This window comes from Linepithema humile, chromosome 5 (genome assembly GCF_040581485.1).
Source record: "Linepithema humile isolate Giens D197 chromosome 5, Lhum_UNIL_v1.0, whole genome shotgun sequence".
NCBI lineage: Eukaryota > Metazoa > Arthropoda > Insecta > Hymenoptera > Formicidae > Linepithema > Linepithema humile.
In genome coordinates this window covers 438,280-460,701 of record NC_090132.1, presented here as the reverse complement: position 1 = coordinate 460,701, position 22,422 = coordinate 438,280, and the positions used below count along the sequence as shown (strand labels likewise).

At 33.5% G+C, this 22,422-nt stretch overlaps 3 protein-coding genes across 8 annotated transcripts in view; 2 read left to right on the top strand and 1 right to left on the bottom strand.

The window, feature by feature from the left end:
- Positions 1-78: 78 nt before the first annotated feature.
- Positions 79-6,669, top strand: Taz (tafazzin, phospholipid-lysophospholipid transacylase). Its single transcript, XM_012372385.2, has 5 exons — positions 79-332; positions 3,112-3,240; positions 4,195-4,438; positions 4,777-5,031; positions 5,129-6,669. The coding sequence occupies exons 1-5, from the start codon at positions 218-220 to the stop codon at positions 5,166-5,168; spliced, it is 783 nt and encodes a 260-aa protein (XP_012227808.1). The 5' UTR covers positions 79-217; the 3' UTR covers positions 5,169-6,669.
- On the bottom strand, positions 6,356-12,172 carry LOC105675336 (PX domain-containing protein kinase-like protein). 3 transcript variants are annotated; one of them, XM_067356446.1, is made up of 9 exons: positions 11,730-12,172; positions 11,162-11,350; positions 10,987-11,083; positions 10,334-10,758; positions 10,078-10,254; positions 9,497-9,907; positions 9,256-9,412; positions 9,133-9,177; positions 8,704-8,810 (listed from the first exon to the last, which is right to left on the bottom strand). In XM_067356446.1, the coding sequence occupies exons 1-8, from the start codon at positions 11,829-11,831 to the stop codon at positions 9,161-9,163; spliced, it is 1,575 nt and encodes a 524-aa protein (XP_067212547.1). In that variant the 5' UTR covers positions 11,832-12,172; the 3' UTR covers positions 8,704-8,810; positions 9,133-9,160. The 3 variants fall into 3 exon arrangements, with proteins under 3 accessions (XP_012227800.1, XP_012227799.1, XP_067212547.1); XM_012372377.2 differs by lacking the exon at positions 9,133-9,177 and having other exon boundaries at positions 6,356-8,810; positions 9,337-9,412; XM_012372376.2 differs by lacking the exon at positions 9,133-9,177 and having other exon boundaries at positions 6,356-8,810; positions 11,730-12,171.
- Positions 12,173-12,288: 116 nt separating this feature from the next.
- Hyccin (PI4KA lipid kinase complex subunit hyccin) overlaps positions 12,289-22,422 on the top strand; it is a 30,544-nt gene continuing 20,410 nt past the window's right edge. The window contains exons 1-10 of one of the 4 annotated variants that reach the window (XR_010890559.1): positions 12,289-12,827; positions 13,224-13,358; positions 14,114-14,239; positions 14,372-14,589; positions 14,669-14,815; positions 15,005-15,135; positions 15,220-15,336; positions 16,168-16,675; positions 17,332-17,426; positions 17,571-17,785. Coding sequence is in view for 3 of the 4 variants with exons in the window: in XM_012372380.2 (XP_012227803.1) it covers positions 12,678-12,827; positions 13,224-13,358; positions 14,114-14,239; positions 14,372-14,589; positions 14,669-14,815; positions 15,005-15,135; positions 15,220-15,336; positions 17,571-18,106 (1,560 nt within the window). In the remaining variant the exon portion in view is untranslated. Of the gene's footprint in view, positions 12,828-13,223; positions 13,359-14,113; positions 14,240-14,371; positions 14,590-14,668; positions 14,816-15,004; positions 15,136-15,219; positions 15,337-16,167; positions 16,676-17,331; positions 17,427-17,570; positions 20,188-22,422 lie in introns of those variants that run through there. The other 3 variants (XM_067356450.1, XM_012372382.2, XM_012372380.2) reach the window with 3 other exon arrangements.

Sequence of the window (22,422 nt, the reverse complement as noted above, 5' to 3'; positions counted from 1 at the left end):
TCGACATGCTCGGATATCGTCGTTACACATCGGCGACGTTCGCACACGTGATTCGTATCGTGCAACATGGTACGGACTTAGCCACGAAGATGGCTGATGCGCGTTACGAAAGAGCGAAGGATATCACGCGGGGAAGCCGTTTCCCGATCGCACAGAGAACGCCGTCGTGCCGCCATTCGGTTGCCTTAGTCACGCACAGTGGTGGCCTATCGGCACGATGGTATACGACATCAAGTGGATCATACCAAAACTACGGAACTCGTCCCGGCTGTGGAGTATCGCGAGCAGCATAACCTTCGTGGCGGTGGGCATTTTCTCGAAAATCATCATAGGTAAGAGCTATCCACGTGCCGGTCACCGCGTAAGATTCGTCGACGCGTCGATGTCATGCCGTTCGTAACATTTTAGGAGAGTGTTAAGACGATATAACTCGTATATTGGCTAAGATTCGAAATAACGACGGCTCGCGTGCACGAGTGAATTTCTGTAAGAGTACCATACTTGTCGTCGAGTAAGGCAAATTAAGATGTATAGTTCGCGTATTGTGGCATCTCGTAACGAGATTAATTTTTGCAATATCAGTCATTGCAAATACACAAGTACGGTCGTTTACTGACGTGGCGCGTGTAAACCATTGCTATAAAAATCGAAAACGTGGTATTGATGTGTTGTGAAAAGTAAAAGTGGTAACGCGTCTGCGGAGTATACGTAATATCGTGCGTACGAGCGAACTGATTAGCATAAGCCTTGATCTGTCAGTGGCATTCATTAGAGAAATATCAAAGTCATTCTGCTATCATCAGTTATTAATTTATATTACTCAATGGATAAACTTAAAAAGCATGTTTATTAACAACATTAGTGTCTTTTCTGCAATATTTTTTATAACATATGTAGTGTTGTAAACAATTATTTTAAATAGTTAAACCATACTATATATTTTCTTTATATTAATGTTTTTGAATTAGCATATAATCTATTACATATATATGATATAATGATGTGTAGCTTCAGATATGAAATCAATATTTCGTTGCTCAATTCTTTTCTCTTTTACAATATATTTATTATATATTTTAAAATGATGTATGTGCTTTTAACAAGAATACTTTTATTTGGAACAACTAAAGGATAAAAAAAGTTGCATAATTGACAAAATTATGAAATTATATTTCAAAAGTAAGCAACTGACTCAGAGAAAAAAATATGCATATTTTGAGCTATGATAACAGTATGGTTTACAAGTGATGGTTTACAATGACTTACGATTAAAATATAGAATTTAATAAAATAGTAGCAAGCAGTAGAAAAATTAGCACAAACAAAATAATTTTCAAATCATTGATTATTTTAAATTTAACTATTGCGGTTTGTCTTAATGTCACCTCGAATAACTGGTTTTATATTTCTTGCTAGCATTTTTCTCTTCTTTGGATTCCAGCTATGAATATTTACGTAATGATAACATTAATTTTGTTTTTTTTTTTGCATTGCATTATTTATGTAGAAAGTAAAATATCTCGATTCCTTGATTATAGCACCTGTTTAATTTTGTAATACCTAGATTCATAGTTTTTTTTTGTGTTGTTCGCATTAAGCGTAATAAATTGAAATGCGATGATAATTTATGCAATTTGCGTAAATTCGAGACATAAATATTTATATATCTTTACAATATCAAGTTTTTTTAACAGTATGCAATTTAACATACAGCGCAATAACTGTGTGTCATCGGTTTTAGAAGAATTACTTTTCTACCATTTATTCGTAGCAAAGTAGCTATGTAGCTTAATTCTGTTTGTTACGTAATTTAGAACGATTGTAAACAAAGTGAATAATTGCGGACGGCACGAAGAAATCGTAGCGTAAAACTACGTAAATTAAAAGATTGATTGCCATTTTCGTGTGTGGAGTGGTCAATTATACACAAGCGAAAGTTCAATTTTCTAAATTGACATTGAAGTGATTGATTACGATTGAGGCGAGTTCTTGACAAATTTTGACGGGAATGGAAATTAATAATCTGCTTATATAAGTAAAACTTAGAAATTTAACGACACATCGCTAACAAAATTGATATTTTAACGCAAAGATTATATCTTATTCACTATCAAAAATTTGTTGTACTTTATTCTTTATTTTTATTTTTTAATTCTAATAGATTATAAAAATTCAGAGTTACTTTATTCACATACTTTACATTTCAATAATGCCGTTATTATTTTCTTTGATCCATCGAGTCGCGCATTTCGTTGAGTCTACCGAAAACGTGCCATTTTGCCTTTTTTTAATCTGCGGCTTATCAATAGTCTAGAAATAGGAAAATGATTTATGAATAATACCAAGTGATGTTCACTCGACTCATCTGTCGACAATATTATACCTGAGTAGTTATTGCGGCATAAATAATGCGATGTACGTTATAAGATGATGACATTGTTAAGTGCGGGCCACGCAATATTGCGGTTTTTCGTTTCTGGCGAAAGTTTCGAAACATCATCTTTAGCGATCTTTGATTTATGTCGGTTTTTCAAAGTATCGGGTCTGCTTTTAACGATAATGCGCGCCGCTGGATAAAAGCCGCATATACGATAATCGGGCGTAAAGCACGAAACGAAAATCCCACGTTCGCTTTCCTCCGGATTTTTCAGGTAAAAAGGACTCGTGCTTCGTAACTCTGCATCGAATTGTATAGTTGATATAACGTAAGATATAAAATAAGATTTCATCTTTTTAACAAACTGCTTTATTTATAAAGAAACATTTTTTTATCATTCTTTTTTCTAACTGCGTGGAAGATAAATAAAATTTTGCTGAAACGTAGGATGCCAGCTGTTGAATTATGACGTTAGATACAAGAAAGATCATGTAATCACATTTTTTTTTGTAGTGCAAGATGTATTTATAGTGCAAGCAAAATTTCGATACGCTTTCTAATATTATAACTTAAATTTTTCGTGTCAGACGTCATGCGTTACGCGTGAAAACGATGCGAACCAGAGCGATGACCAAGTACTTCTCGTAGACTTTGGACATTGCCACCGCGACTGAATACGCTCTACATTATTATAAAGTAACAAGGTAAAGGAAATGTTATGTTCTGTATTTAAGAATGGCTGAACAAGACGACGGTGTACAACAAGCACATTATCGTGCGCGCCTTAGATCTCCGGCCGAAAAACGTTCCGCTCATTACCGTGTCGAATCATCATAGTTGCTTCGACGATCCAGGCATATGGGGTAAGCTTTTTCATTCATGTCGTTTGTTAAATGCCTTTCGGCATGCGCGTAATAACGTATCATCAGCAGTCCCCCGCATTCTCTCCCGTCGGCCGTAGAGTGCAGGACATCGCGTTATGCACGGCTGATTTATCGTCTCGAGAAATCGAGAAAAATAAAATGCGCGCGTACGAATCGTCCGAGGTGTAAAATGCGACGGGTCCATCCATTCGCCACCCAATAAAACAGCATGCTTCGAGGCACTCTTTACAATCCCGAGGTGCAGTTAAGGCCGAGACACAATGAAACAGTAAGAATAAAATACAATGTCGCATCTCAAAGTACAATAAAATTGTGGCCAAACTTGAAATAGTATGTCGGACGAAGAAAAATTAAATAAGAATGGAATTTTTGGTTTTGTCGCATTTTTAGCATAAAATTTTGCAATATTCGATGAATTTCAGCTCGACAAATTTGTTCATTAATCGACTGTTTGTAAAGTACGATTGATTTGATCTTGGAAATATTACTAGCTGATAATAGCTGTAGGAACTAGTCAAACGACGTTGAGAATGAACAACGAAGATAAGTGATGTCCATCAATATCGATGAGAGTTAACAATGAAGAAGCGCAATGGGCATGAGTAATGCCTATTATTCATTTCTCGATGCTCTACTTATCGCGTTCTTATTTTTATATTTGTTTCTTTCTTCCTTTATCATCTTTATTCTTAATTCCATTGTGTCTGTGGTATTTGTATTTGCGCGCAATTAAAAATGATTTTCTTCAAATTTTTTTCACGCGTTGTCTCACTGCTCTTTTTTCTAAAAGACAAATAATGGTTCTTTGCATTCTCAACACCTCCGATGTCCTCATGTCCCTCTTTTGAGACGTGTTTTTCTTTCTCAGAACGACGCCGATATGCGATCGAATGTGAAAGAATTTAAGACAGAAAAATCTCTGAACTCATTTAGCGACCCTGGACTTGCGGCACAGGATTAACCGACGTAAGATACGATGGTCGCTCGCCGCGCAGGACATTTGTTTCACGAATGTCTGGCATTCCTACTTTTTCATGCTCGGCAAGTGCATACCCATCGTTAGAGGCGACGGCGTGTATCAGGAAGCCATGGATTTCTGCGTCGAAAGGTTGGCCTGTGGCGACTGGGTGCATGTCTTTCCCGAAGGAAAAGTCAATATGCTTAAGGAAAACATGAGGTTCGTAACTCGAGTTACCTTCATAGTTCCACATTTTGAAATCTCATGCTCTGCACAAATGCACATTTGAATTTATCGTTATTGTGTATTTTATATTTTGGACATTTTTCGTTAATCAATGAAACATGTTCTTCACGCGATGGATTATCAAATTATTAAAATCTAACTTATTCCTGAAAGATATTTCACACTGCCGAGAGATTACTTGTTAGAGTACTGTATCCATAGAGAAAGGATCTAGTAGATATAAGTGTGACGCGATAGCAGAGAGAGGTCATATTATACATACTACATACAATATTACATTCAGCAAGGATTAAATTGATGATATTGTTTAGGTTGAAATGGGGCGTGGGTAGATTAATACTAGAATCGCCCGTCACGCCTATCGTGATTCCTATCTGCCATCTCGGTATGGATCAAGTACTTCCCAACGAGCCGCCTTATATCTTTAAAACGGGGAAGAAGGTTACTATGAATTACGGTGAACCCATAGATTTTAGTGGATTACTGGCTGAATTGCGGGCGTCGAACGCGAACGAGATGGAGGCGCGAAAAGCGATAACTGATCGCATAGAAGAAGAGCTTTCAAGGTGAATACTATAGTTGAATCCTCATGTTTTAAAGTATTATTGAATAAAATTTGAAGAAACAATGGCAAAGAAGGAAAAAATATTTAAACATTTTCAGATTAAAGGCAACAACGGAAGATCTTCACACTGTGTTATGACGAAGATAATCTCTTTTTCCGTCATCCCTTCGTCTAGCCTTAATTTGCCAAAAATGTAAAGAAAATGATTAATACGTGACTAAAAGTGAGATTTGTATGTAAGCAATCTGTATGAAAATTAATTTCCTTTTTTTCTTCAAGCGTACATTCGTATTGTAATAATATTTTTGACAATACTAAGTATTGATTAACGTAAGAGCACACCAGTTGTATAGAAAATCGTTCTGCGAACTGCGACGTTTTTGTCGTCGTTAATTATTCCTCAGAACTTTTTGAGAGATGCCACTTTATGCGCGTATACAGAATGTATTCCACATTGCATACTTTTTTCCCACTTGACGCATTTTCTTATGAATATAGAATATTGATTGTTGCCTGGTAAACAGAATCTAAAATTCACCATTTTTAGTCGGGTTTACAAGGGCTCTTAATAATAAACTTTAGTTTTGCAATTTTACTACATTTTAATTTTTTAATCTTATTATCATATTTAATTCTTCAAGCTGTAGTCAATGGTGGTTGCTAAACAAACATTTATTAACGAAAAGTTGATTGTAGACTTTTGATTCTGCCAGAAATTTGTAATTAAAAAAGGATGTGCGAATATCGATACATGCTGTATACTCCTTTGAAGTTACATATTTCACGGATTATGTATCACCTTGTATAATAATTTATATGTATATTATATATATGTACATAGTATGGATAATAGTTATCATTACGATTTTATGATGATTATCAATAAAAATTTCGATAGTACAAGCGAATATTATGTAATGTAATCAAAGTTTAACAACATAATTATAAAAACCGTGTCAGTATCTCGTTTATTATTATTCAATTTTGAAAAAGCGATTTTAAATATCACTATTAGTGCAGGTATAACACACTTGGTCATTACTGATTATATGCTTCGCGCTACAAGCTTGCTACAAGTACCGTGCCAATTAACCAATTTGTATTCGTTTTGCTCGGAGATACATAATAAACATGCTCGCAGTTAAATGAGCATTACAGTCAGTGCACAGTGCGCGTCTCGGATTTTAGACGATTCGCTTCGCGTTTGTAATGGCGAATTTGCACAAAAACTCGCTTGAATAGCGTTAATACACTACGTGAATGAACTACTGTATAGACGGGAAATGAATTTATTACTTCGATACACTCGTGAAAAATACACTGTATTCGTTTGTCCATGAATGCGTGATTGTTTTTTGGATATTTATTGCAATATATTGAAGTCGTTACAACATCTGTTATATTATGACATTCGCATATCTATATACCGTACGTTTCTCAGCGTGTGTGTATATATATACACGATTCACGTGCGTTTGGTACACGTACTTTTATACTATACACACGGACAACTATCAAAATTTTGGGACTATTCAAACATGATAAATTTATATTATACACTTGTTAAATATGTTATGTATTAGGTATTAAAATATCATCTCTCATGTTTGAAATAAAACCGTCTTGGTTGTTTCATTTATTCATTTGGATAATTCTCTTATCAGTGAACGTAAAATTTGTTCCCTTTTCTAAGATACAGAAGGTTTTTATATAACTTTTGCGTACTATGCACACTACCTGCTTATAAATGTGTAAGGCATAAATTTCTGCAAAAAAAAATATCAAAAGTATACATAAAAATTATTCTAATTGCAAAAGACTCTTAAAGTGATTTATTATTCGAGGATTTTGAAGATTTTTTATTATACGCATAAACAGAATTTATAAGCATAAAAGAATAATATTTTGTTGCGTCCGGTAAATATCTCTACATCCATCGCGTCTACCATTCATCAGTCAAATATCTGTTTTCAAAAGAATACTTATATAAAATAATAGACTTTGGTAATATCATAAATTTCATTGAATGTAAAGTTTCGCGAAATTACAAGAGGCTATTCTTTTACACCCTTGAATATGTAAATCCCTTTGGAAACAGATAGCGATGGATCCTGAAGAGTATAGATGACTATCCTATTTCCATTTCGATATTTATATACGTTATTATCATCATTTCTGTGCCAGAAAGCATATTTGATGAATCGTAACTGTTGCCACATACGTCTAACACAATGATAAGTGTATTAAAAGATGTGATTATATATTATATATATACAATTTTCGTTATAATATATTCACAGACAAACGGATTATACAGGACACATGACTGTTCTCGACATATAGAAATAGATTACGCTATGGCCTACTGCTCCTATCATATTATTCACCAATACGAAGATCGCATATCCCTTGGCACGTTTTTAATTCGTAAAACTGGACATTCCAGTCTTACAAGCGATACAAAAGTGGCTTACGATCCTCGCATTGTATCGCGCGAACACAAACGAGAACTATGTGTATACGTGTATTTATATATATATATATTATGTATATCATAAACTTTGAATAGACAGAACAGTAGATAATTATAACGAGAGAAAATTTACATATGTGTACGTACTATCACCCCTTTGTATCACTGCCTTTTTCTTTGTCTTCTTTTTATATTCAAACAGATTTGATATATACATCACGGAAATATAAAAACGAGCCATGATTAATAATGAGATTAATGGGCATAAAATAAATCGATCGCGAAACTTGGCCCGCATTAAACAAGATATATTACAAAATTGATATTACAATGATGCTATTAGTTGTATCGGAAGGGGGGAGGGGGGGTACAGTCGACTAGAAAATGCGATTTCTCGAATTATACGCGAATATACACACTTTACAGTCAATCAGTCATAACAATTAAGTAAAATAAATCTAAAAATGTTTCAAATTGCTCCCAGCATGATTACTCGTACGTTCCATAAACTAGATGTTGTATAATTACATACTTCTATTTATATATTATTAATTTAAATAGTCTCTAAAGTGTACACATATGGGAAGAATACGATTTAAGGTGATTCGTAAAAGTGATAAATTTTTTCAAGCATTTGGTATTTTGATTGGTTGTTTCATACGTTTAGGCTCATACGTTCCTGGACGGTCTAATATAGATTAAGCAAGCGTTGCAGTATATATTTCATACAAACGTAGAGTAGGCCAAGTGGGATTAATGTCGATCATATATGTATCACAAATTCAATACATCGCACCCTTAATATAATTGCTTTAAGCTAGAATTTTCTTTACATAGCGAGCATCTCGAGAAATAAGATATCGAAATTTCATAAAATTCGTTCAATGCAAGTATCGCGATCGAAATGAAATGATATTCAGTGTCACTAGGAATCAACAAGAAGCACGATATAGCTATTATCCAGGCAATCTTTAAATTCAATACGATAATCTACAGGTACGCCATTTGTCCTAATCAAGCAAAGTTCTTTGTTCGACATTGCACAATAGTTATCAGATTTGAAATATATTTATATAAATCTGCGTGGCTTATTCATCTATTTACCTAATACTTCTAACGGTGTCCGTTCGTTATCCTTCGCAGCCTGGTCTTATCGAAACTGCAAATGCTTCCGAGTAGAGCAGCACGGTCATTTGATGATTTTGGTGTACTGTTTGACGCACTACCGGATGCTTGAGACGGTGGTAACGAAGGTGGTGGCGGAACACCTTTGCCAGGAACAACATCTTGCGGAACATCCACAGAACCTTTGTAATGAAAAAAATGGCATAATAAGCTTCGCAGTATGATACATATTTTTTTAGAGGAAGTATCTAATTCAGAATTGTCTAACTCATCTTTTTAAAAGAAGATGGGATAGGAGTAACTATGTATAACAACTATACATTACAGGCAACTTTCAAAAATCCTAAAATATGCAAGACAAGCTAAGAGTAATTCTCGCTACAAAGATCTATTTTGTACAGAGAACCTGTAAAGCAATGATGAGAAAAAATCTTTCAAAATAAAGATGATAATTATGAAAATTGATTAAAGATATTAGGAGACCTGAATGCTCGAATGACCTACGTGAAAGGAATGACCTCAGTACGCGCCATCAACTTTTGTGTCCAGCTAATCAAGAGATGTTGAAACGTAAATGTCCATTAGCATTAATGACAATAGCAATGGTGGAGCATTATGATGACTTACGAAGCGATGGAGGAGTCAACGTTCCAACGCTGGTAGCCGTGGAAGTACTTGTTGGACTGTCTGAACGCTCTGGACTCTTACCGTTTATTTGTTTTGTTCCATTTGCACCCAGCTGCGATGCGGAACGTTGTTCTTGCGCCAATTTCTGTTCTTTCTTCTGTAAATAATAATCGAAATGAAATTGTATTTCATTCAGTTCACACTTTATTTTAGATTTTTTTCTATTTTGTTATATATTTACCAATTTGTGCTTTCGCTTTTTCATCTCTTCCTCAGAGCTCATCATTTCTTGAACCTTAACGAGCCTTTTTTGATGTCGGACGACTTTCTGTTCATCACGCAATCGTTGTTCAGCTTTATTTACAGCTTCTTGCAAAGCTTCTTTTAGATGGCTACTTAATTTAAAGTGCGGCTTCTCCACGGTGCCAATGGCTAACGCGGCACGCTTTGCCGATTCGAAAAATGGATGTTCCAATAGACGAGCTACCGTCGGCAAGTCTTGTTTCAGAGCTTCTGGTGATAAGATGACCTCCAATAAATTTTTTAGACCTGCTTCGCAATGCGGCAACTCCGAACATGTTGCCTCCAAAAGCGGTCGTCCGAATGCCATTTCGTACAAGACATGTCCAAATGAATATACATCAACCTGGGTCTGTAAAAAAAACATAAAAAAATATACAGTGTTTCATGTAAATGATATAATTTTGCATCAAGTGTTTTCAAAAATTACAGAAATTAATCTCGGCCTTTTTTAATGTATTTTAATAAATTTATATATATTATTGTTAGTTACACAATGTCTTGTATATATTCGTGTATTACCGTGGCATGCAGTTTACGCCTTTGCACTACGTAAGGTCGGTAAAACGCTGGCAGTCCTAGAAGCCCATTTTCTATATCCAATAATTTAGCGCATCTTGGAGTTAAAAGAACATTGCCGGTATGTAAATGTCCATAAGGTAATCCCTTTTCGTGAAGAAATCCTAGAGCCTCTAATATCTATAAATCACATCATTGTCACAAAAATTAAAAATCTAGATATCTCACTGCAAAGTATTCTTTTGTGATAATTACTGACCTGATAACCGTAAGTAGCAATTTCCTGCGTTGTCAATGATTTTATTTGTTTTGGATTTCCATATTTCTTTATAAATGGCTGCTTAGGCTTGGTAATGCATAAAATATCACGCAATGTGCCCACTGAATAAAAATTTCTTATTGTTAGTGCCCCATTGTCCGTAACATGTTGATGTACTATTGGTTCGATGTAAGTGTGTCGTAAGGTGCCCAGAGTTTTGAAAATCCCTTGTATATCTTTATCTTGCAAATGCTTGTCAGGGCCAAATTCAACCCAGGCTAGCAAAAGTTCTTGTTTTGGATTTTGACGATTTTTCACTGTATAATAATGTTTTCTCAGTCGCCATCCCATATCAGGGATAGGCTTGCACACTTCAAAATTGGCATCGCTACGTAACGCTAATGATACTTGTTGCAGTGCAATTTCTAAACAGAATTTTTACAATTTTTAGTCATTTTCATATTTTACATAAATATATAATTTATTTAACATATAGAATCAATTTATATATATTTGTAATGCTTTTGCAATGTTTGTTGAAAAAAAATTTTATAACAAATATTTAAAATAATCTACAATATCGATGCTTTAATTTATATTGTTTATTATATCTTATAATGTATAATCTTAGGAAAAGTGGGCAATAAGCTTACCATGTAATGGTGCGGTATAATTCTCAGGGTCTAAAAACTTTTTCATGGGAAGTGAAGATGCTAGTATAGGATTCATTAGTACTATATTTAGATAATTCTGTAAAAAGAGAGAACACTATCTTTTATTTACTATCTTATACAAATATTGTGTATAAAAATAACTATTAAGACAAACCTGCAGTGCTATTTGTCGCTGAGCTATAAAGTCTGGCTCCATATTACCAATAATTCGTTTTGATGGTAACGGCAGGTCAAGGCCAGATATGGATAAAGCTGTATTGAGCTGTACGAAATCATTGTAACGTCTGCTTACTCTCCAGGATTTTTCAGGAAGGGGACCTCTCTGTGTTTTGATTACGTATTCCTAAATACATAAATCACAATTTTTACTATGCATCTAGCAAGTTAGCAAAGAATAAAGTTGTATGTAAAAAAATAAAGTTTACAAATACAACTGTATACTTTAAAAGTGCAAAATATGCACTTTGTACATAAATTGTGATGTTGCAATCACATGATTAATTACAATGAGATATAAGGAAGGATCCTACATCTATATATATATATATATATATATATATATATATATACAGATATATGTATATATATATATATATATATAGCTTTAATTAAAGGAGACAAACGGAACAAGATGACAAATGGAGAAAAAAGAGAAGGAAGGGGGGAGAGAGAGAAAGAGAGAAAGATAGAAGAGAGATAGAGAGGAATACCGGAGTACATACCGTATGTCCGTCGATGGTCCTCGCATTTTCGATGACACTGGTCAACTGCTCCGTATCATCTAACAGCACTTTATTCGTATATTTCTTCTCGAATAAAGCCATTGATCGTTAGTCCAACGTGAGACACGGCCCGTACGGGGCCAATTGCATTTGTCTTTCACACAGTTTCCGCGCGTCGCCATACATGACGCGCTTCTGCTTCATTTCAACATCGGTAAACGTACGGCTGCAACGACGCTGCGACGAGGGCGGCAACACTTCGCGGTATATCTTCAATGTCAACAGTTTGACACACGATACACTGCATACGCAGGGAGGAGGGATTGTAAGATAACACTGGAGCGCGCTGTCAAATTCCGCGTATATACAGTTCCCGTGATCTTCGCAGAACTCGACGCACCGATCAGCTTTCCACTGTTGTGACGTTATGCTGAAATGTGTTCGAAGATAGTTTAGAAAATAGAAATTTTATTCAGTGACACAGCCTTGTGAATCAGGCTGAATAATACTTGCTGATTGGTTTATTTCCAATATCCAACCTTAATGCCAAGTCCGCAATCCGTAGTGGGATATGATCTTTACGAACGTACCCAACGACTGACACATAACATCATTGGTCGGTGCCGTGACAGTGTCATGATCAGTTGCCAGCCACGATACTGGCGATAACTCGGTGCATATGAGTTTTTGTGAATGTGTCAAAGTTGATCGTGTACGCGTTTCCGCGTGTAACAAGACGAGAACTCGCAACATGTAACTGGACTCACTGTTCAATATCCATTTTTTTTCTCTTGATGCACTCGTATGCTTGCGCCTAGCGCTGAATACTACGATAAATCTGTGTGATGATCTCCGTCACGGTGACGGCCAGCGAGTTAAAGTTGAAGTCGAGATTTCGCGAGATCAACAAGATACTGATTTATTGACGAAGGCGAGAGCCGTGCAAAAATGACCGAAAGTTTGATAAACGAGTGGCTGGTGGAATGCAAGGATGTCTCGCCGTCGGAGCTGCACACATTTGCGAGTACACTGTCGCAGGATAACGAGATCGTGCGAGCTCTTTATATGCTTCTGGAGGAGCGCACTAAATACAGTGAGGTATGTAACGGAGATCTTTGTTTAATCGAATTAACAATGTTTGCGCAGAATCATAGCCATTATACTGGTCAATATTTTCTAAAGATTATCGCATTTGAGCATTGAGTATTGAGCACAATTTCTTATCTCTATAGTAGCACTCATAAGTAAATCGTACGTTGTACATTTCTACATAAAAATTGTCATTGTTATTAATATAATGTGCAGAAAACATATGCGTAATAATTAAGGATTTATTATTTCTTATTTAAATATTAAAAGTTTACAATATGTGTGATAGCAAATCACAACCATTTGTTCAACCATTTGTTAAAAAGGTCTCTTACTGTTAAAAGAAATAGTTGAAATTCATGTTGATTTTTATATTTTTCTAATTATGAATTTTTTTTATTGCAGTTGATGGACACAGTGTGCAATCAATTATATAATTTTTATCGATCCCGGGAAATAGAATTACAAAGGTTTACTCTGCAATTCCTACCAACATTAATATACATTTACTTAAATTCTGCTGCACATGGTGATATTAAGGTAAAAGTATATGCATCATGTATTTTTTAATTAAACTAGAACATAACATTGCGAGTGCTACATTTTAACATTCTAACGTTCTTAACATTCTAGGCCATATCATTCTTTAAGATAAGATTAATAAAAGATTTCAAAGAAATGGTTTAGAATTCTAGAGTATAAAATTTCAATGCATTGCAGTAAAATTCTAGGTTTACCAAATGATATGATATAAGATTCTAAGGTATAAAAATGAATAAGATGTACATTTTAACACTAGTGTACATTAGGTTAGAACTTTAGAATGTTTTCTTTACCGTGATGCATTGAAATCTTATATATTAAACAAAGAAATGACCAAAATTTTAAAATATAAGATTTTAATTAATCGCAGTAAAGTTCTAGATCTATCAAATGATATGATATAAGATTCTAAGGTTAAAAATGAATAAAACGTGCATAAATGTTAAAATGTATATTTGTAATAAATGTGTATTTTATTCATTTTTATGCCTTAATATATACAACAGCTAACGATAATATCTCACCTACTTACATGCCATTTGTCTAGCATGTTTTTTGTTATCATGATATTTAATTGATATTTATGTAAAGTTATATAAGAACATGTAACACTTACATGACAAATCTGATATCTGATTTGTCTGCTAAAGCTTCAACATTGATTATTTATTATAACTTTTATGAAAAAATATTCTGAGGTATCACACAAAATTAAAAAAATACTTTAGTTAATAATATCTAATTTCCAACAGAACTGTCGCTCTCTTGAGACTCTATTAATTGGATTATATAATTTGGAAGTGGTCGACAAATCAGGACAACAAAAAGCAATCTCATTTAGATTACCGTCTCTTGCTATGTTATCCATATATCATGAGGTATGTTGACATATTTTTATACTTTATATTTATATAAAATAATCTTAGTTAAGATTATTACAACAAGTTATTAGACAGACTTTTTTAAAAATAATTATCTATGATAACTGAAATATATTTTTTGTGGAATAGCCTGCAAGTTTAGCACCTGCCTCATTAACAGAAAGTGCAGTGCGTCGTTTTGAAGAATGTAATACAAAACTTGTGAGCTGGGGTCCGTTGCGACAAGTAGAAACGTTGAATGCACAAAATAGATTGAAAGTCATGACAGCCTTACTTTTTATTTATAATCAACAACTTGATTATATAAATAAATTTGCTTTAGAACAATTATGCAAGGTTGCTACGAAGTAAGTTTAACTACAAGTCTTATTGAAATATGCTAAACTTATACTTTTTTATTGTAATATAATTTTGTTTCTGTTGCAGACTCGTCACTCAAGGATTTATGAAACCAGGACATCATCAACGTTCTTCATACGGTAGTGAGTCTAGCTTTGTTCCAAGGCTTTTACCACGTATACCAGTATCCAGTCAGTTTCTCTTGGAATTCTTGCACGCTGTATATTTTGCCATGTACGTAGTGCATTTTGCATTATTGCAAATTTTACAGTATTTTCTTATTACATACATATTTCAATACATATTTCAACTAACAGATTACTAATTCCAGCATAGCATTTATTCTAATCGTTCCTAATACTAAATATTTTTTTATTATATTTATATTATATAATGATATTTTTTCAAATATTTTATTTCTAGGTATAATGAATGTTGGTACGTAGGCAATCAAGCTGTAGAAGATATTCATAACAGAGTATGTTATGAATTATATCCAGATGTAATGTTAGTTACAAACGCTATACGGAATTCTGCCAGTACAGGAGCATCAGGTAATTAGTTTTATATCATTAGATGTATTGTCTATTTAAGCAGATTGTATAAAAATATATTTTATAATTTTTTTTGTCATCTAGGTCAACCGAGCGATGGACCAATTGGAATAAGTGTTGCATTGTCTCCAGCAACCGCGACACCGACTATTTCAAAGTCTATGATCACAAATGCTTCCTTCCGTACTAAGAAATTACCAGGTATGTTCTTATATTGTGTTTACATTTATTATAAACTGTTAATTTTTTTGCGAAGACATGTGAAAAAGAGTAGATTTGATAAGAGAGCTAATGATGAAGAATAAAATGTAATAATTTTTGGAAAATAGATAACTGATATTTTATATATTTAAAAGTGAATTAATCTAAATTTACAATTATAAGATAATGTACTTATTTTCATGAATTTTTTTACTATTTTTTTTTTTTTTAATTTTGTTATTTGTTTCATATCATTTTTTAAAGATCATGCTCAGAGTTATTTTTAATAACTGAACGTGATCATTGTGTTTACACAAATTTGTACATTGGTGAATATTTTTAACAAATAAAGGTGCTAACAGCATTAATATCACAGCTATGTTTTCCATTGAAATAGCTAACACGTATGAATAAAATTTTAATTGTGTGTGAATATTAGTTACACAACTCCTTAGGTACAACAAACATAAACAAATACACAAACGAATATGCATGGACATGAATGTATGAAGTACTCTATGGTCCAGCTTGCATGTAATATCTTTCTACGTTTTATGAAACTGTTGCTGAATTGAAAATTTTGTTGTCCCTTGAATAGTTGTACAAACAAGCAGATATTGATACAATAGTTGCACACATAGTTTTCAAAGAAACCATGTACAATGTACTATTTACATTTCCTTTCATCTCTGTATTGCGTGATCTTCATAACTCATAAATCACAAAAGCAATAAAATATCGAACCAAATTTGCATTACAAAGTTTTAAAATTATACAATAAGTTAGAATTAAAAAGCCCAACAAATGTGGATTGCGCGCCTATGTCATTAGACGATCTGGATGAGATGTTATTCGCGGTCGAATTGAGCAATTGTCAAATCGAGAAGCAACAACAACCCGCAGTACCCGGCGGCAGCAAACATCGTCCATGGCATTGGAAGCACACACTTCCAAATCCGGTTGATAAGAAGGATGCGGGCTTAAAGAAGGCGCAATCTTCCTCTTCGTTGGAAAGTTCTAGGCGTGGAAGTATATGCAGCAGCAGCCAAAGCTCGCCGATAAAGTCCTCTCCCAAAAAGAGCAAAGATCAACAATCAAAGAAAACGGCTGTCGACAATAAGGATGATGTTGGACAGAAAACTAGAAAAGATAGTAACGTAAAGTCCAACTTTACTTTTTCCGACGATAGATTATCAGCTGCTAATGCGCATCTGTATAGCGTGTTAGAAGAACAAGCTCTGGGAGAGATCATTCGTGAATCGGTGGAAAATGCATATACCGAAGGCAACAGTAGATCAATCAATTATTGTGCCAGTGCTGCACTGTCATCCAATATATGGTATTATCACTTCAGTTACAACACTGTAGGATGGCGTAAACGTCACGCTATGATTTTTCATCAAACTTACAATTATGTTTTGGTATACACTAGCACATGCAAAATGAATTGTTGATTTATAATGATTCATGTGATCGTGAATATGTTCCTTTCAGAAATACCAATTCCAGCTATAACAACCCACACACATAAAACAAAAACTAAACAGAAAACCAGCGCATGACTGGAAAATATGCATGTCAACACGGCACATTTATCTTCCCGCACCAAGAATTTCAAGTATATTGTTTAATTAGATAATGTACTTGATGTTCCTTTCCTACATTTTATCTATTTTTTACTGATTTCTCATTTGAATATTACTTTCACTTGTAATCAAATGTATTTTCTATATTTTTTTATATTCTCTATGTCCTTTTATATATTTTGTAAATAATTTAAAATTTTTACAATTTATCTATTGTTATACGATTGATAAACAATAAAAGGTACCGGTTTGCATGTTACGCAAAATTTTTTATCCAAAAAAAATGTATATATGTGTATGATGTGTGTGTGTGTGTGTGTGTTTAAATATTTATGTGTATATTGCATATATGCACAATGCAATTGATATGCTACAAGTATAATCAATTCTTTTCGTTCAATTTTACTAGTACCGAATCTACACGGACATGAACAAATTGTATTTCTTGCATATCTATTTCACACATATAATTGAAGAGAATCATCATGTACAATGCATCAATAAGTATGTTTCTTTTTGCCTCTATATAAGCGCTTGTTAATTTTTAATATTGCTTTTATTATCGTGTCAATTTCAATTTGACGGTAAAAGTTTTTTTTACCATAATATACAGAACAGTATTACATAAAAATTTTTTTCTGCCTTCAGATGACATACCAATACAAATAATAAAAGATGAAACTACTGGAGAGGGCAAAAGTAACTTGGTATCAATCACGGAAGAACAAGAAACAACAGAACCGAGTCGTATTGGTTCCATAAGACAATCAAAGGATCAAAAGACTGCTTCAAAGATTACCAACTTTCCTGTGCTTGGAAAGAAACCTAAAGAGAAGGAAGGGAAGATCGCAAAAAATGTTCACGTCACATCATTCGAGAAGGAAAAGAAGCTTGGTTCTCAAACGACATCGAAGGAGAGCATTAAAGGTAGTTTGTCCATGTTAAATAATGACCAGCAAGTGGAAATCGACGGGAACGTTAACGGATGTGCGATTCGAAAGAAAAATAATAGTATAGAAAACAATGCAATCATAATAGATTCGAATGTTGCGTTGATCGATAGTGAGAGACTGGTATTAAGCAGTGATGTTACCGATGGTAATAATATGGAGAATTCTATCAATTTAAGACCACATAACGAAACAGAGTCCATGGCTTCTTCTATCCAAGTTAGCTCTGTTTAATGACGATAAAAATCTATTTCCGAAGTAAAGATGAAAAAAGGTTATATATAAATAGTAATGGGCTGAACACATTGAGCAAATAAACTGTTCTCTTCCATCTAGCAAGTTTTATCAAATTCGTGTATAACGTATATACATGTTGCCTTTTCCTAGAATTGTTTAAAATCACACACTATTTTCCCAACAATAATACATGTATATTATCACTGCATTGTAATACTTGGAATGAGAATCAATATATTTTTCTTGACATGTAGCAATTTTAGTCAGTCCATTACTCTACTGATCTCTATGATAAAAATGGGAGAGGGAACAATACATACTACATGGTTATTTCGTTAGGTGTTTCGTGCATATTGACTAATTTTTGTAATTAATCTATAATTTATTCAATATATATTTTATAAATATACATCGATATGATATCGTGTAATCTCTTTATTCAGATACAATTGTCGGGTTTCATTTTTAGAGATTATAGATCATTATAATTCAGGAGACAGGTATTACCACAATGCAATACATCTTCATATATATTCATGTTTCACCCAGATGTGTCTTGATGTACTCGTAGTGAATCTTTCTCTCTCTCTCTCTCTCTCTCTCTTCCTCTCTCCCTCTCTCTTTCTCTCTCCCTCTCTCTTTCTCTCTCTCTCTCTCTCTCTCTCTCTCTTATCGTTTCAGATATGTAAATAATAACTTTGTGCCCAAAGATATATGTGTTGTAGTTATCACAAGAGCAGCACAGAATGCAGATAAGGAAATGGAATAAAGGGGAAACAAAATGTTTTGAGATGCAATCATTTAATTGTAATGTATGCACTGATGAATAAGTATACGTTAAATATCAGGCATATCTGGGTTGAGCAATAAAAAATCTCTTTTGTCATAATTGTTCTGACATGATCTTAAAGATTTATGACAAATTATCTGTTTTCGGAAAAAATTGATGTACGGATGAATGTATGTATAATGCGCAAATATATATATATTATATATATTTGCGTGTGTGTGTGTGTTTGTTTGCGTATATGTGATTGTTGAAAATAATTACGAGGTTTAAACACAGAGAGAGACTTTATTTTCATGTGATAGTTGACTCACTTGAAAATAGTCGGGAAAATATAGCATTTGTGCATGAAAAAATGGGAATTGGGTAGTAAATAATAGATCACATAATCTATTATAATAACACATAATAGATTAGATAGATTTTTTAATAGATAGTAGATTTTTTAATAAATATAAAATTCGATTCTGCTTTAAACCTCATTAACTTATTAGTTAAGCTTGTCAGGCTGTGACTTTAAAATTGATAAGTTACTTTCTAAACTTTTAGGTTTAATATACTCGATTATTAATGCAACAATGATAAAAAGTAGCAGAAGAAGATCATGGCTTCCAAACATAATATGAAGTTTTATTTATATGATAAAAAGCTTTTAAGAATTGTAAATTAATGTTGACTATGTAAGAGAAATGTTAATTTATTCTCTTAAAATTTTCACTTTATTTAGCATATTTTTGCATCTTAATAAAATAATACTTATAAATATCGATAGAAAATATTGACGAACAAGAAAAGTGTACGTTAAAAACCAATCTATTATGTTCGTTATTATGTTCGATAATTAATTTTTTTTTTTTTTTTTTTTTTTTTTTTTTTTTTTTAAAGTTTTACCGAGGAAAAATTAATTCCATACTTATCAAAAGATACTATGACCAAATTTCCATTTCTTTATGCACCGTCTAAATGCAGAATTGTACTAATTTATTAATGTGTAAATATTATAAGAGTTAATTATGTATAGAGAAAAGAAAGAAGGAAGTTTGATGCAAATATAAAAGAACTATAATACATCGTGAACTGCATTTGTTAAAATAGATCGGATAAGTGTTCCAAACTGTGAAATAGTATATCGTGAGAGTGGAGTAAAACGGAGTCAATGCTTGTTCAAGAGTTAATGATTAATTTAACTATCCTCTATGGCCTATTATTGTATTAATTAGAGCGTAATATGAACTGTAAAAATATATTGAAATTATTCGGTAAAGTTGATGATAGCAATGATAAAAGTAAATGTCATTACTTCATTTACAAACCTTTCAAACGACAGTTCCTTATATTCGATTTAATTATTTTTTATGCAACACATATATATTAATTACTTCCCAGGCTTATCTTTCCATATTATTTTATTAAAATTCGGCGTTTTATATCTTAATATTTAGATAAAATTTTTTTAAGTGTTTTTTTTCATTTACGAATAGTTCAAACCCCATTTAGATGATCAATAATATATGTATGTTTTTTATTTCCATATGATTTTTGCATCGTAATACACGTCATTGAAAATTTTATCTAAAAAATTAAAAAAATGAAAACAATTTTAGATTAAATTCCGAGAAAACGAGTGTCCACTTCAATCTGTGCAAGTCTAAAGATTTAAAACTTTATATTTCTAAGAATGCTACCATATAAGAATTTGAGGAAGCTTTGAACTTTAAGACTCTTAATATACCTAAAATCCTTGGATTTCAAAACTCTTTGAATTCTAAGTTCCTCAGATCTTCCTGCGATTCTACAACTGTTGTCTTTCAAGTTTCCAACTCCTTTTTCTTTGTTTCTTTGAATTTATCTTCTTTTAAAAATTATTCCACTTTTGTAATGGCATTTCCCTTTTTGCCAAATTTTCGATTTGTTTCAAAAAATTGAATCATCTTCTCGCCGATGCCGCTTGCGGGCATGTCGGCCGCTACATGACACAATTAATACGCGGACTGACCGTGACGTCTATCAATTATTATCTGGGGATGACAATTAATAGCCCAGAAATTTCGGACATACTGAAAATAGATTATTAACAGATGATACAGTTATGTCACGATACAAGTATGACGAATTGGCATCATTATTGGTTTCATGCTACGGGTGTTTAGAGAGAGAGAGAGAGTATATCGATATATACTTAGTAAAACATCTTTATACAAGAATACAGAATACAGACTATGTTCTTTCGTTGATTCAATTTTCGATGTATTTAAAAAAACAATTTTTCTCGGCACGAGTTTTACGCTATTAATGGAACTTTTCATTTTTACGCTTTTAAATTAAACGTCTAATAAATACCTGCGCGATTAAAGTTGGATTAAAATTCAATTAAAAAGACGAAACTTTTATAGAAAATGTAATTTATGTCAGCAGTTTGGCAGCAGATTCGAGTACGTTATTGAAACCCTTTTTTGATTTAACCGTTACAGAAATATCATGAAATATTTTTATAAATATTTTTTAAATATAACATATACATATTTAAAAAAATTTTACAAACACGTGCGCGCACATAAATCTTCGATTTTATTTGATTAAAATCTAAGATTGGATTTTTTTTAACTTTTCTAAATTATTTATAACAAAAATTTATTTTTTAAGAGCTTTCGCAGATGCACATTATCGCTCTACAGAATTTGAAACTCCGAGAAATTTAGAGATATCGTTGTCGCTCTGGGCTACTATCTCTCTTCGGAAAGGTATATCACGATTTACGTGTGTTTGCGCTCGTGTCCTCTATTCATTCGGTATCGCGGCAGAAGACTGAGCACTTCAGTCACCCGCTCGACTTCAAAGGCTCGTATTGTGATATCGCCCGAGCTTCACGAATCCTGCCGATCCCAGAATTACCACGCGCTATGTTCGCGCGTCGTCGACGATCGCTCGCTCGCGTATCAATATCAGACTCCAGCCAAAGCCAGGATATTAAGCCTTTCCCCTTGCCCTCATTCCCTCATCGACAAGCGCACCAATGCGCTCGTAACGCGCAACCGCCCTCCAGCGAAAATCCGGGAGGAGATTCCTGTTCGGGCACGTGTACGTTTGCGAAAGCGAAGCTTATCGCCGTCGCCGCGCGCTCGCGGCAAGGAATGATAATCAAATCGCGTCGGAACTAACCGGAACTCTCGTGTCAGTAAAACAACGGAATTTGCGGTGCGATCGTCCGCAAACTCCGGGAGCACAGAGTAATATGCATAGTTGTTGACATCCTGTGCGAGATAATGGAATTTAGGAGGATCGATGAGAACGCACACCTACTGCGAAAGTAACGAACTCTGATCCATGAAATTGAGAAATAAGTCTTCGCCATTCATCTTTTTTTCTTCTTCATTTATATTTTAATGTACTGGAAAGAAATGATAAGAATAGAGGAAAAGCGCGCAAGATATGTCAACATATTTTAAATAAAATTTTCCCAACTGCATACCGTAAGAGAGAAGTAACAAAGATAAAAATAAAAATAAAATGCTTTTAGACAGATACA

What these genes read in the sequence shown, in the direction of transcription:
- Taz (XM_012372385.2), top strand. Translation starts at nt 218, where the DNA reads ATGGTATACGACATCAAGTGGATCATACCAAAACTACGGAACTCGTCC. An exon ending in CGACGATCCAGGCATATGGG is followed by an intron (nt 3,241 to 4,194) that starts GTAAGCTTTTTC and finishes GAACTCATTTAG; the next exon opens with CGACCCTGGACTTGCGGCAC. An exon ending in ATAGAAGAAGAGCTTTCAAG is followed by an intron (nt 5,032 to 5,128) that starts GTGAATACTATA and finishes AAACATTTTCAG; the next exon opens with ATTAAAGGCAACAACGGAAG.
- LOC105675336 (XM_012372376.2), bottom strand. Translation starts at nt 11,831, where the DNA reads ATGGCTTTATTCGAGAAGAAATATACGAATAAAGTGCTGTTAGATGAT. An exon ending in TTATACCGCACCATTACATG is followed by an intron (nt 10,759 to 10,986) that starts GTAAGCTTATTG and finishes AATTCTGTTTAG; the next exon opens with AAATTGCACTGCAACAAGTA. An exon ending in AAAAGCGAAAGCACAAATTG is followed by an intron (nt 9,413 to 9,496) that starts GTAAATATATAA and finishes TATTATTTACAG; the next exon opens with AAGAAAGAACAGAAATTGGC.